The sequence below is a fragment of the Pezoporus occidentalis genome, unplaced genomic scaffold, assembly GCF_034315485.1.
Source record: "Pezoporus occidentalis ecotype Australia unplaced genomic scaffold, CSIRO_AGI_Poc_V1 ctg314, whole genome shotgun sequence".
In the NCBI taxonomy this organism is placed as follows: domain Eukaryota; kingdom Metazoa; phylum Chordata; class Aves; order Psittaciformes; family Psittacidae; genus Pezoporus; species Pezoporus occidentalis.
The window spans coordinates 29,175-42,636 of NW_026915095.1; the positions used below are offsets into that span (position 1 = coordinate 29,175).

The 13,462-nt window shown below is 52.3% G+C and overlaps 1 protein-coding gene across 1 annotated transcript; it reads left to right on the plus strand.

Moving 5' to 3' along the window:
- The first annotated feature begins 6,094 nt into the window (after positions 1–6,094).
- AQP2 (aquaporin 2) lies at positions 6,095–11,536 on the plus strand. The gene is made up of 4 exons (XM_062628359.1): positions 6,095–6,637; positions 8,457–8,621; positions 9,565–9,645; positions 10,378–11,536. Exons 1-4 carry the CDS (start codon positions 6,272–6,274, stop codon positions 10,591–10,593), a joined length of 828 nt encoding a protein of 275 aa, XP_062484343.1. The 5' UTR covers positions 6,095–6,271; the 3' UTR covers positions 10,594–11,536.
- The last annotated feature ends 1,926 nt before the right edge of the window (positions 11,537–13,462 follow it).

Here is a 13,462-nt window from a genome sequence, read left to right on the forward strand (position 1 = left end):
GTCCTCAACGTAAGGGCATGGAGCTGTTGGAGCGAGTCCAGAGGAGGCCATGAGGATGAGCAGAGGCTGGAGGCCTTTGGGCACTGGCTGGGAGGGCCCAGTGACACCAAGAGCTATGGGGCAGGCAGCACCTCCCCATGGCCATGCAACAGCTCTGCGCCGATGGTGACGTTGCACTTGCCAAGCTCTGTAGGGTCGGGATGCAGTTGAGTCTTGAGTTGAAGCTGCCTCTGAGCCTCCGTGTTCAGATCCCAGCTCCATCCTCAGATCCCAGCTCCAAGATCCACCAAAGCGGAGGCAGGAGCAGCTTCCTGACCTCAAACCGCCTGCTTGGTTGAATGGCTGGGAGGGTTCTGACATCTCTGCTGGCTTCCTGTGTGCCCGCTGCACTGCAGCCTTAACCAAGCCTTTCTTCCCCCTCTATGGACCACAGAGTTTCTTGCACTGCTCCCCTTATCTGGCTGTACAAGGACCACGGCACTGACCATGCATCCTCACCCACCTCCTCATCACACGCACCAGCAGCTCCCCATTGAATCAACGGGGTTGGAAAAGACCTTCCAGCTCATCCAGCCCAAGCATTCCCCAGCACTGCCAAGGCCACCCATGGCCTCACCTACACTGCGATAACAGCCTCTTCTCAAAGGTGAGGTTACCGGGCACCCTCCTGCCTCCCTGCCAGCCAAGATCAGGAGATAGCAGCCAAAGAAGTCCTGCAGCCCAGGTGAGCAGCCAATAAACGGGTACCCACAGCGCTGATGGGGAGATAACACGGGTATTGCAACAGCTCTGCAATCCCTTATGTGATGAACATCTCAGACCCGTGGGGCTGGAGGAGACAGGGCAGGAGGGGACAGGGGATGTTTCTGGAGCCATTGGCAGGACAATCCCTGGTGGTATCTAATCTGGCTTTTAAATCCCTAAATCCAGGAGAATTACATCAAGAAAGACACTCAAATCCCTTTTTCTTCCTGGCCTTCAGCTCCATTACTTCTGATTTACATAAGAATGAGGAACCCGGTGGGAAGGCCACTGGATGCTCTCCATCAATGCCACCGCACTGATGTCAAAGGCACTTTACACCCGCTGGGAAGTTTGGCTCATTAGATGCCATTTGTTTGGCAAACATAGCACTGGGCATCCAGCAAGGGTGAAGCTGAGGTCTCCTGAGGGTGATGGTGCAATCGGGTTGGTTTTAACCAAGGTAATATTCACGCCTGGGTAAGGCCACGGGGTCTATCACGCTTCTCTGGATACCCTGGTGTCTGGCTTTGTTTGGTTAGAATCAGGGAATGGTTTGGGTTGGAAAGGACCTGAAGATCGTCCACTTCCAAGTTCTTTTTATGGATCCAAGAGAAGAAACACGAGTTGTTTTCCCATAAAGGTCGATGTAAAATATTCCATGCCCTGGCCTTGAACTTCAGCTCTCCAACAAGGGAGGAACGCTCTCCTTTCCTCACCCCTTAAGGCACGATTGAAGGGAGGTCGTCACCTAACTCAGCCCTGCCCCTGACCTCGTAGTATGGTGGGATTGTCCATATCTTACCAAGTCTCCCTGCAGAGGCAGAAACCGTGGCTCCTGGTTGTGGACAGCCTGGCTCTCACTGACGTGATGCTAGCCAAAGAAAAGTGATCCTTTCCTATGTATCTATATGTACTTCCATAGCAAATCACAGCGAGAAAGAATTAACCCCCTGCCTTGGTGCTGCAGGGACCATGATGGGCTGCAAGGCTGCATGGTCTTCACATGGCCCCCAGAAATGGGTCCTGTTCCCATCACCTGGCTCCACCAGGCAGCATCTACCTTGACTAAGACCCTGGGCAAACATTCAGGACTGAACTTGCAGGTCCTTCTCCTAACGCCAGACCCAGCTCCTGGCCCACGCTCAAGCTCAATTCATTGAAGTCAGTGAAGGAAATCAAGGCTGCTTTAATCCTTTTGCTTCAACTAAAACAAGAACAATAAACACTGCAAGAGCCAGAAGTTCTGCTTGAAGAAGGATTTAGGATTTGGCCTGAAATGCCGGAAAAGGGGCTGAGTTTTCGCACTGGGTGCACGTCCTTTTGGTGCAAGGTGATAATGGGAGAATAGAACTTCTCCCGGTGGTCACCTTGCTTTTGGGAATGCCTTCTCCTCTGCTCTGCCTCCCTGGGGCATCAGTGATGTGCAATGGGAGCTGTGCCTTGGTTTACACCACAGCAAGAGCTTTGCTGCTGCTGTCTCCCACCACAAACCAGCCTGGAGCTAAAGGGGAGCTTAATCCTCTCCCTCAATGCCCCACAGCTCCCTATAGCAGGAATCTCTAACACCACCCTGCAGTGGTTTACAAACTCAGGTATAGGAGGACAAGGGACCTGCCTGGTCCCATAGCCCATCAGGGTCAGGACATTCAGGGTGGGAAGGTCCCAGAGCCATGCTAATGCTGCGGGTGCTCTGATTCCCAGCTGAGGTGTGTATGGCCCTGCTGATCCCGTCCCAAAAGCATCTGTATCCTCATCCCCATCTGCTCTGCTTCTCCAAGTGCCCTGGCAGCCTGCGACCCCCATGGCTGGGGACAAATCCACTGACACATCCATTTATCCAGGCAGCGAGCAGAACTGGAGCAACAGGATTAGTCCCGATACCAGAAGTAGGATTTATTCCTTCTTATTCTTTGACTTCCTTTAAAGGCTTCCCCGAGGGCACTCTCAGAAGTAACATTTTCAGCTTTACACCTCCTTTCTTGGACAAAAAAACGTGTATTTTGATGAAGAGCAGAGCCAAGAACGGCCAGGTTTGGGTCAAGGTTTATCCCAAGACTTAGTCCCGCTGTGGATTCTCCAGTGTCTAATGCAAAGGGTGCTTGCTGCCATGGGTACAGGTTGCCCATTTGGCTCTGGAGAGGACAAGGGAGTTGCCTGAGGAGTTCCCTAACACACAGCAAAGAGCAAGAAGCGGAGCTGTCGGTGAGGTCTGGGCAGCACAAGCACCTCCTGCGGCGGATTGGCTCCAAGCAGGAAAACTCGCTGCTGTTGATGCAATCAAGCTGTTCTTCCCTGTGGCTCGGAGGTATTTTCGATGGAATGGAGATACCTGCGAGATGTTTGTGCTTTCCTGAAAGCCAGGGAAGCAGAGATATCGGAGCCATCTAAGGCACTCGAGAAGCGAGGTCTTGTGCAAGCTCAGCTCCCTTGCTTACAAAACGTTCTTCAAGAGCAGGTTGCCAGGCCGTTTTCTGCCATGGGGAGGAAGCCGGGTGCTTCAACCAACCCTCTGAACGTGCATTTGGTCCCAGGGGAGAGCCATAACGCTGTTCCACTCCAAAGGCTGTGGATTCAAAGGTGAAATAACGCACGTCCCCAACCCACTCGGCTTCGCTGTGAAGGATGCTCGTTGATGCTCCTACCGCTGCAGCGCAGTTGGTGTAAGGGGTAAAGCAGCACCAGCAGATCCAGGAACCCCTCTTAGACACCAGCAGAGCTTCAGCAAGCCAGCCCCAAGCTCTGGTCTCCTGTTTCTCCAAGCACATGGAAGGACGCGTGGCCACACACCCGTGCAGCCAGGCAGGGAACCTTGGCTCTGCCAATGCCCAGCATTAACATCAGCAGCATCTGGCTCCGTGCTGTGGATCCCTGTCAAACCAGCAGGATTACAGTCACTGCAGAGCTAGAGGTGCCTGGGTGAGAGCTGGGATGTGTGATTCCTGCTGGGAAGCAGCATCTCACTGCAGTTTGCTCTGCCCCACAGTGAAGACCACGCTAAGGGAGATCCTGCTTTGCAAGACCCAATGCAGCCCCAGTCCCTTCATCGTGGTGCAGAGCAGAAACCCACATCCACACCAAAACACCTCAAAGCCCCTCTCAAAGAGCTGCAATGAACTTTTGCTGGATACAAGCAAGGCCCATGAGGCTGCCTTAGACTTTTAAGTCTGGTTTAAGATGAAGATTAGCTCAGCGCTAATCCTGCTTACTTCTCTCTCCTTTTAATGAGCCTCCATTAAGCACTGCTACATCACAATTCCCTCGCCGTGTATAGCTGTTAATCAAATAGGATATCAGCTCCACTTAATTGCCCATATTTGCTCTCTGTCATTCCCTGCACTAATAACAGCCTGCATTGCTAACCTGACATAACTACGCCTTGAGTAACAACACTGAGCTCTCCAGTCTGTACCAGGCACTCAGGAGCATGCAGACTGGACGTGACCATGGGTTTGACCCCAATTTTGGCCTCACAACCTGTTCTGTGAGGTTGGCTTCACTGCTGGCAAGCCAGAGCGATGCTGTGATGAGCCAAAGGCCCTGAGGAAGCCCAAGAGGATTCTTAGAGAGCAGGTTTCCTAAGGACCATATCCAACCTCCTTCAGACTCACCCATGGGGCTGACTTGTTCTGTCCATGATCTCTCCCTCTTTAAGAGCACTATTCCCATAAGCATCTTTTAAAAGGGAAGACTGGAGTGGAATGGGATAGGATAGGATAGAACAGAAGTTTAAAGGCTGGACCAGACGATCGCTGGGGTCCCTTCCAATTCCCTGTGAGTCAATGAGAATAGTTGAGTTAGAAGGGACCTGCAACCATCATTTGGTGTAACTGTCACCCATGTGCACTGGAGGGAAGAACAGGCCTTCAGACACCCTTAGGGATCCCTTCCAGCTTGTGATATTCCATGATTCCATGATAAAATTCGGGCAATATGGAAAGCTTTACGTCAACCTTCCACGGCAGCTTGGTGGCACTTGCAGGGGAAGTTGGTTGTTGGACACTGGCAGCCTTTGTCAGAGCCAGAGAAAGGACTCTCAGTTCGGGTGCTCTGCATCCCTCTGGAATGAAATGGCCTTGCCAGCTCCAGCTCCACCCTAGGGCAGTGCTCCTGCCAGCTTGAAATAGCTACAGAGGCTGCTAATGAAAGGGAAGAAGAAACAAGTGCTGCCTTTCCAGCAAAGCCACCAACCCCAACGGCACAGGGAGGAAAAGGCTTTACAGGCATAGAATCATGGAATGGGTTGGGTTGAACGGACCTTAAAGCTCATCCAGTTCCAACCCCTTGCCACAGGCAGGGACACCTTCCTCTAGAGCAGGGTGCTCCAAGCCCCTGTGTCCAACCTGGCCTTGAGCACTGCCAGGGATGGAGCATCCAAACCTTCTCCATTCAACCCATCCCAGCGTCCCAGCACCCTCACAGGGAAGAACTTCCTCATCTCCAACCTGAACTCCCCCTGTTCCACTCTGAACCCATCACCCCCTGTCCCATCGCCCCCGTCCCTGATGCAGGTCCCTCTCCAGCATCCTTGTACCCCCCTTCAGGCACTGGAAGCTGCTCTGAGCTCCCCACGCAGCTTCTCTGCTCCAGCCCCAATGCTCTCAGCCTGGCTCCATATGGGAGCTGCTCCAGCCCCTGAGCATCCTCACGGCCTCCTCTGGCCTTGCTCCACCACCTCCATGTCCTTCTCATGCTGAGAATCACCCAGGAACGGGCAAAATGTGTAATGGGTGAATGTGTTGTAAGCAATGGAAGAATAGGGAAAACAGACTTGTTGGGCAATTACTGGATGGTTTGAGGTGAATAATGATGCTCCAGGGAAGAAAACATCATTCCTGTTCCGGGGATTAACAGCGGGAAGTCAAGAGCCATTTCTGAGGAGCTGAGTGGGCCATCGGTAAGCAGCCGGTTCTGCAGCTCATGTCCCTGCTTCACGCCAGCATTTCCTTCCTGACAGGCATTTCTTGGGGCTGGATCCCATTTCTCTGGGTAGGAAACCTGTGCCTAAGCTGTTAAAACCGGGTACTCTGAGGAATGGAGCTGTAGTAAGTCACTTGGAGTTCTGTGCATCCCTTCTGTATCCCAGGTCCTGCGTTTCAGCATCCAGCTCTAGCGTTATAGAAACCCCTTTGCTTTCTCTCCTCTCTGTGCTGTAGGTGGTAGAGCCTGGAAAAGAGAGGAGCACCAAGTACCTGTAGGGATAGGTCCCCTAGTAAGAAAGCGAAGGAGAAAGGGAAGTGTTTCATGGCATTGCTCAAGGCTGATTTATGACCTCCCAAGGGTGGCCAATGCTGCATTCCCCGGCTTTAATAGAAGGGGCAGGGTCTGATGTTCCCTCAGCTGGAACACACATGAGAAAAAGCCTCAGGTTTCCTAGGACCACATTCCCATCTCCTTCCACTCGGGATCCTTCACCCCCTGCATCCATACACATACCCGGTCCCTCAGCATCCCCTACAGACACAGCCGCTCTGGCAGCGCTTGCCTGCAGATCCCCCAGGCAGGGGCAGTCCTTGCAGCCCCCAGCTCCATGATGTGGGAATTGCGATCCATCGCCTTCACCCGGGCTGTCTTTGCGGAGTTCCTGGCTACGTTGGTCTTCATCCTCTTCGGCCTGGGCTCCGCTCTGAACTGGCCCTCAGCTTCCTCCCCCAGCATCCTGCAGATCGCGCTGGCTTTCGGCTTGGCCATCGGCACGCTGGTCCAAGCCTTGGGGCACGTCAGCGGGGCCCACATCAACCCGGCAGTGACCGTGGCTTGTCTCATCGGCTCCCAGGTCTCCTTCCTCCGTGCAGTCTTCTACGTGGTGGCCCAGCTGCTGGGGGCCGTGGTGGGGGCTGCAATCCTACATGAGATCACCCCAGCAGACTCCCGGGAAGGCTTGGCCATCAACAAGGTAAGAGCTCAGCCCATAGACGGGGCTTGGAAGGGAGCAGGAAACATTGGGATGGGCTTTGGGGAAGGCTGAGGGGTGTGGAGAAGGGGTTTGTGGCCAGCAAACCCCTCTTTATTCAGCGTTGGGTAGAAAGGCTCTGTCGGCTATAGCCCAGCACCGTGCAGCAAGGGTCCACCCAGGAGCAGGGATGAAGGATGCTCGCTCTGCTTTTTAGGACTAAAACCAGAGGTATGATCCAGCTGCCCACATAGACACCTCCCTTAAGAGACAAAGCCACCCTTAGCTCAGTTTTATCTAGGGCAGAGGAGATGGATTGGGATGAAACCATATGATTAGGGAAAGACATGATCTAAAGTATCACCTCTTGCCCTGAGCTCATCCCACTTTCCAGTCTTCATGTGGGTGTAGGCAGCCTTTTCTCCTCTATCAGCAATGCCACTGTTTACAGGCTGTGCTGCCAGATTCCCAGCAATGGGAATGTCATGTGTTAGGTCTAAATCCCAGATTTTCATTAGCCAGCAATGCTCGTTAAACTGCTTCCAGCTGTGAAGGAACGGCCACACCAGATCCTGGTTCATCCCAATGCCTGCACACAGGTACCCAATGCCAGCAGCATCGTGAGGATCCCAGTCTGGATCCATGCAGGGAAGAAAAGAAATCAGGGAACTTTAGGAAGCCTTAAAGGGGCTCCCCAGTGGTACCTCAACCTCCAGCATCCCCCTTCCTCACTGATGCACCTCAAAAGAGGGGCAGGGGGGAAAGGAATTCAGAAGTCACAGGGTTCATATCTCCTCTCCAGGCAGCTCTGTCTCCTATAGAGATGCCCGTGGACCAGCATCACCCAAACCCCAGCTGAGCCATGCAGGAGGAGGCAGGCAGCTTTGGATGTGCTTCAGGAAGCAGCACCCCCACATCCCCTTTCTTGCAGTAGGGAGGCAGTGCCAGGGCCCAGCTTTGCTGCCAAAGGGATTAAGAGGGTTGAAAAAGGGATTGGGGATTAATCTGAGCAAGGTGATTTAGACTGATAATAGCTGAGGCTTAATAAACCCAATAAAGCAAGAAAGGCTTTTAAGAGAGGCTTTCAAAGTGCCCAGCTTACTTGGTTTACAGCTTAAATCACCTGGAAGAGGGATTTTCCTTCTTTCCCCTGTGGGCTGCTCATCGTGTAGCTGCCTGCACAGATTATCCTTAATACAAAGGGGGAATATTGGAGAGAGGGACCTGGATCTTGGCCAAGAAGGCAATCGCCACCTCGAGCCACCACTGAGCAAAGAAAGGGCTGGGATGTGCCATAGGCTGGGGAAGTGAAGGGAGACTGGGGGAAGCAGTGCTGCCGGCGCCAGATGTGCACATCCAGATGCCAGATCCATCCAGATGTGTCTGCAGCACCACCAAGGATCACTAAAGTGCCAGAAAGCAGGGCTGGAGGAGAGGGGATGCAGCCAAGGCTCAGCTTCAGCTCAAATCCTGCCCGTTCAAATAGGAAGGGGGGACGGGAATGGGTTTTTGATGCCAAACCCCTTTTTTTTGACATTTTCCAACTTCCAAACTTTCCCAAGAGGCATTTTGCATTTTAAATGTGAGGAAAAGGAATAAATAATTCCTAGAGGGGAAAAAAAGAACAGGGAAAAAAAAACCCAAAGGAATGCCAAGAAATAAACCATTTCCTGGTCAATCATTGAGCCTCTTTTCCTTTTAGCTGGGAATTCTTTCCTCCTTTTCCTGTTGATGCCAAAATCCCACCTATTCCCTGGCTCTGTTTGCTCCCAACCCAGTCACCAAATGCTTGTCCCTGAGGCACCTTTTTCCTCCCCTCCAGCTGCACAACGAGACGACGACGGGGCAGGCAGTGACCGTCGAGCTCTTCCTCACCTTCCAGCTCGTCCTGTGCATCTTTGCTTCCACGGATGAACGCCGGGAGGACAACCTGGGCTCTCCTGCCCTCTCCATTGGCCTCTCCGTTGCTGTGGGACATCTCCTTGGGGTGGGTAGAATAGGCTAAAATGGGCTAAAACTCAATGGGTTTGGGTTATCTTTGTGTCCATGCCCAAAGCCTGCTCGGCTGCTTGCTGCAGGTTGGATGGGGAGGTGTAACTCAAGTGGTGCCCATGGCTTTGCAGTGGATAGAGGAGGAAAACCACACCAAAGCTGTAGGAGAGCCATAGCCTGAGCTCTGCTTTTACAGGGCAGGAAAACACTGCCCCTGCTGGGTTTGCTGCTCCTTGAGTCCTACAGGGAGCAACAAGGCATCAGTGGGGTCTTCTGCCCCAGAGTGAATGTGTTAGAAGCTGAGGCGCTCATGATAAGACTGGGAAGTATTTGGGATGGACACCCAGGGAAATCCCTCCTGGATGAGACCAAAAGAGCTCCAAACCCTCCCAGCCTCTCAGTACATGTAGTAAAGTGAATCACTGAATCATAGACTGGTTTGGGTTAGAAAGGACCTTAAGATCACCCAGTTCCATCATCTATGGGAAAGGACACCGTCCACTAGAGCAGGTTTGCTCCAAGCCCCATCCAACCTCGCCTTGAACACTGCCAGGGATGGAGCATTCACCACTCCTTTGAGCAATGCTTAACACTGCATCTTCCATCCTTAGCCCTCTGCAGCCCATGTGCCTATGGGACTCTTCTCCTACCCTCAATGGCAAGGAGAGGCAGCTTGCTCCAGGACTAGGCACAGCAGCAGCGTGTCCCCACGCTTCTTGTCACGCTGCAGGGCACGTCACCCAGCCTCCAGCCGGGTTGCACCATGCTCGTGCTTGCACACAAGGTGCACCCGTGTTGACTCAGGTGGTGGAAGCTGCAGGAGCATCCCTTTACCTGGAATGGGGAGGGCGAAGCAGCAGCTCAGGGAATGAATCCAAACCACACCAGGGTCACGGTAAAGGGTTAAATGCTAACAACAAACCGGTGTTCCTCTGCAGATCCGTTACACTGGCTGCTCCATGAATCCAGCCAGGTCTTTCGCCCCTGCTGTTATAGTCGGAGACTTCAGCGACCACTGGGTAAGAGCCGGCTCCGTGCCTTGTGTCGGTGGGATGAGCGCTGTTCCTCGAAACCCACAGAGCCAGGCACATTCCTGGCATTTCCACACCGGCTCCGGCTTGGGAAGAGATGTAGAGATTAATAAAACGAGGTGGGGCTGCTGGGTGCTTAACTGGCTTATCTGCGGGCATTGCAACAGCAGAAGGGTGTGTGGGTTGTTGCCCGTGACTTAGCCAAGGAAGCAGAACAAATGGAGAGTGGAGCTCTTCTTGCCGGTCCTGGAGACCTTTCCTGGTTCCACTTGGATCTGGGCATACATTTTCCACCAGTTCCTTTAGGAACACTCCCATGCGTTTCCATTTGGGAGCTAGAGCTGTGGTGGCTCAGGTTGATGTGCTCAGAGGAGCCCAGCTCTGGCTGGTAGCCTCCTCTTTGTAGCAGTGTGTAAAGGGGTAGGAAGATGCTTCGTCAGGGGAACCCATGCTCATGATGGCCTATCGGTCATGAAGATCACACAGCTCTCAACAGAAGAGGCTGGTTGGGTATATTCAGGCACAACAGCAACGGATGGGAGTTCAGGTCAACAGCGATGGCCAAAGCAGAGCTGGCTTCTGCATCTCACTCCCAGTGCCCACAGGGCAGGAAGGAACATAACCCCCCTGCGATGCCCTTCAGAGATGCTGGTTTCTCCCTGTCCTCCACACTCAGGCTGGGTTTTACTCACCCAACTCTTACCTTTCCCTCTCCCTCAGGTCTTCTGGGTGGGCCCCCTGGTTGGGGCAGCCGCAGCCTCCATCATCTACAACTACATCCTGTGCCCGCAAGCCAAGACCTTCTCGGAGAGACTCGCCATCTTCAAGGGCTTCGAGCCCGAGGAGGACTGGGCAGAGCGCGAGGTCCGGCGGCGGCAGTCGGTGGAGCTGCACTCCCCACAGAGCCTCCCCAGGGGGATGTCTGAGAAGGTTTAACCCAAGCATCCCTCCAGGATGAGAGAGGAGCTGGGGACCTCTGCGTCTGTCCTAGAGCCGGTGATGGTCAGTGCCTCGCCTCTCCCCTCTCCCCCTTCACTTCTGCTTCTTCATTTGAGGAACTCAAGTTCCTGGGGGGATGCACTGGAATGGTCCAGCCCATCTTGTATTGTCCAGCTCCCCCCATGGCCAACAGTCGTCTGATGCTGGGGGGAAACGCCATTAAATCAAAGCCCCCAGGAACGAGGACACCGCCATCCGACCCTCCTCCAGCTCCCTCCTCGTCTCCCTGGTAGGAGGTAGCGCTCGCTGGAGCTTGGTGCCCTTCACGAAGGGCTCCGAGGCGCTGTGAGGAGTTGTTATTACAGCCATTTGCTGGGTGTGGAGGTTGCCACCCGATGCCTCATTGCTGTTGAACTCAACTCACCTCTCTCCCGTGTCTTCTCCCTGCGTGGCTGTTTGCACACACACACACACACACACACACACACACACACTGGAGGGCTCACTCCGGCCCATAAGTATCTCAGAAGCTATAAGTTTGGCTGCTGCAAGGAACCACATTGCCATTTATCACCCCAGAGATGCCCTTTGGAGGCTTTCCCGAGAAGATGGGGCTGGAAGCATGTCCTCGAGTTCATACTGACCCCATTGGGGAGCTCTTGCTGGGTCTCTCCTGGGACCTTCTGATTTTCAGCCCAAATACATCCATGGCTCATCGGTTCATGGACCAGTGCTGTCGTTTAGCTTTGATGCTTCATCTCTCTCTGGTTTGTGCTTTCTTTCCTCTGTTCCTGTTCCATCCTGATTCTCAGATGCGTAACACAAAGTATTTCAAGTATGATCCTCTCCATCACTTGTTTCCTACAGCCCAGACCCTTTCCATGGCTGCATCACACCAAAGCCTCGTAACCATCCCAACCCCTTTCTTCTGCTATTATGGCCACCATTGAATCCAGTTTCTATGACTGGATTACATTTCTATGACTTAGCCTGAAAGCCTGGTTTCCAGCAGGACATCCAGTGAGGTCTCCCCAGCATTGCACCATCATCACAAAACATCATCACCACATTCAGGCTTCTGCTGCTGAGGCTGTTAATGGAAAACATGCAGTGAGATTGGCCCCCAATTCCAGATCATAGGGAACATCAGTGATCATTTTCTGGTTGGACATGAACCACCACCAAACGATGTTCTTCTCTTCCTGTCCATCCACTGTGCTCTACTTGTACCAGGCTCCTATTAGATTCCTAATTTCCTCTATTCCTCACTGTGGTTTTGCTCATCCATCCACTAAAGGCTGTAGTTGGAGGGATAAGGAGTAAAGAAAGCTCTGCTCTGACCCAGACAAGGCATCCTCATTGCCTTCATGTCACCACACCAAGTGAAGCTGAGAGCATGGGAGCTCCTGCATCCCTTCGTCTGGCTGTCATCTGCTGTCCCTGATGCCACACTGCAAAGCAAAGGGGGAAATTCCATCACAAGCTTTATTTGCTCTAGCCAAGGATCCATTTTTCACCTCCAGTCATGTAGTAGTAATGTAACTACCCCCAGAAGGCTGCTATTGAGATGCATGCAGCAGGTTCAGTGCTGCTTTAACTCATTCTCTGCCACAGCAAAGATGTTGATTCTGGTCCTTCAGTTTATTCCTTCAATAGCAAAGGAACATTTGAATGGCATTTTGGAAAAGGCTTTCCAATCTATCTGTTCTCAACAATAGGAATTAAAATAAATGTCTCAAATCAGAGTGTAAAATTGTATTTAAATCACTGAATATTTGGTTTTAAATGTAGGGTTTTTTTACTATTCAAAGGGAAAACAACCCCTGTATATGTTAGGATAACCCAAAGTAACTTACCCAGGAGTTTCCCTGTCAATGACCTGCTCTATAAGATGCCACCCAGCTGAATCTTTTGGGCTTTTTTTTGGCAATGTTCAAGCTATTTACACATCTCTTTGCCTTAAGAGCTAAGCCTTTCATTTCTTATTTACCCTGACAATGTTTCAGACTCACATAAGCAGCACAGGGCCCCCAAATGGGTTTAAATGTTTCATATTTACTGCATTCTCTAAATAAAGAGCTTTAAATTTACTTTTACTCACATGTGAATCGAATAGTGACACATTTATGGTCCCAGAACATAGAGTCACACAAAGTGACCTCCCAGACCTGAAGTCCCACAGCCACCAGTGCAGCCCAGTCCAGCTTTGAGTGCTGCCTTGGGCCAACAGCCTGTTGATGGGCAAAAGTGACATGAAAAAGAACATTTTACGTTGTTTTATCTTCAAAATAGGACCGACAAAACAAAGACCATCCCCACTTCAACACCGCTGGGATGCTGATTCCTGCCCTGGCTGGCTTCTGCGCTTGGCACACCACCCCATCTCACTAAACCAGCTTGTCGGATGGCTAAAGCAGCCTAAGTCTCCTTGAGTCAATGCAAAACACGACTTTACCTTCTCTGCGGAGCTGTGTCATTGACTTCAATGACACTTCCAAAACGTGCATGGTCAGGAAACCAAGCCAGTCATTCCAGATTTACACAGGGCAACTCGAAGGAGAGGGCAGGATCAGCAACGCGGAAATCAGAGCTGCCACACGCCGGCCTCAGACCTGGCTGAACTGATAACACCGTGGCTCGCACCTCAGCAGGGAGACAGGGTTTGAAGCCATCCAGCCACGCCTGGGTGGTTTCCGTGGGCTCTGCTTTGATTTTCAGCCTGGTTTTCCAGGAACACAAAGAACCCGAATCAGAATCACGCGTTTATCCGGAGGCAGCTCGGCGCAAGAACTTCCAGCTCCAGATCTGGTGCAACGAGGGATGCCATCGTCACGGGTTTCTTTAAATCCCAATTATTCCATGCCAT

Bases quoted from the DNA above. Each gene is read 5' to 3' on its own strand.
- AQP2 (XM_062628359.1), top strand. From the start codon at position 6,272: ATGATGTGGGAATTGCGATCCATCGCCTTCACCCGGGCTGTCTTTGCG. The intron at 6,638-8,456 runs GTAAGAGCTCAG...CCTCCCCTCCAG, and splicing joins AAGGCTTGGCCATCAACAAG to CTGCACAACGAGACGACGAC. The intron at 9,646-10,377 runs GTAAGAGCCGGC...CCTCTCCCTCAG, and splicing joins GAGACTTCAGCGACCACTGG to GTCTTCTGGGTGGGCCCCCT.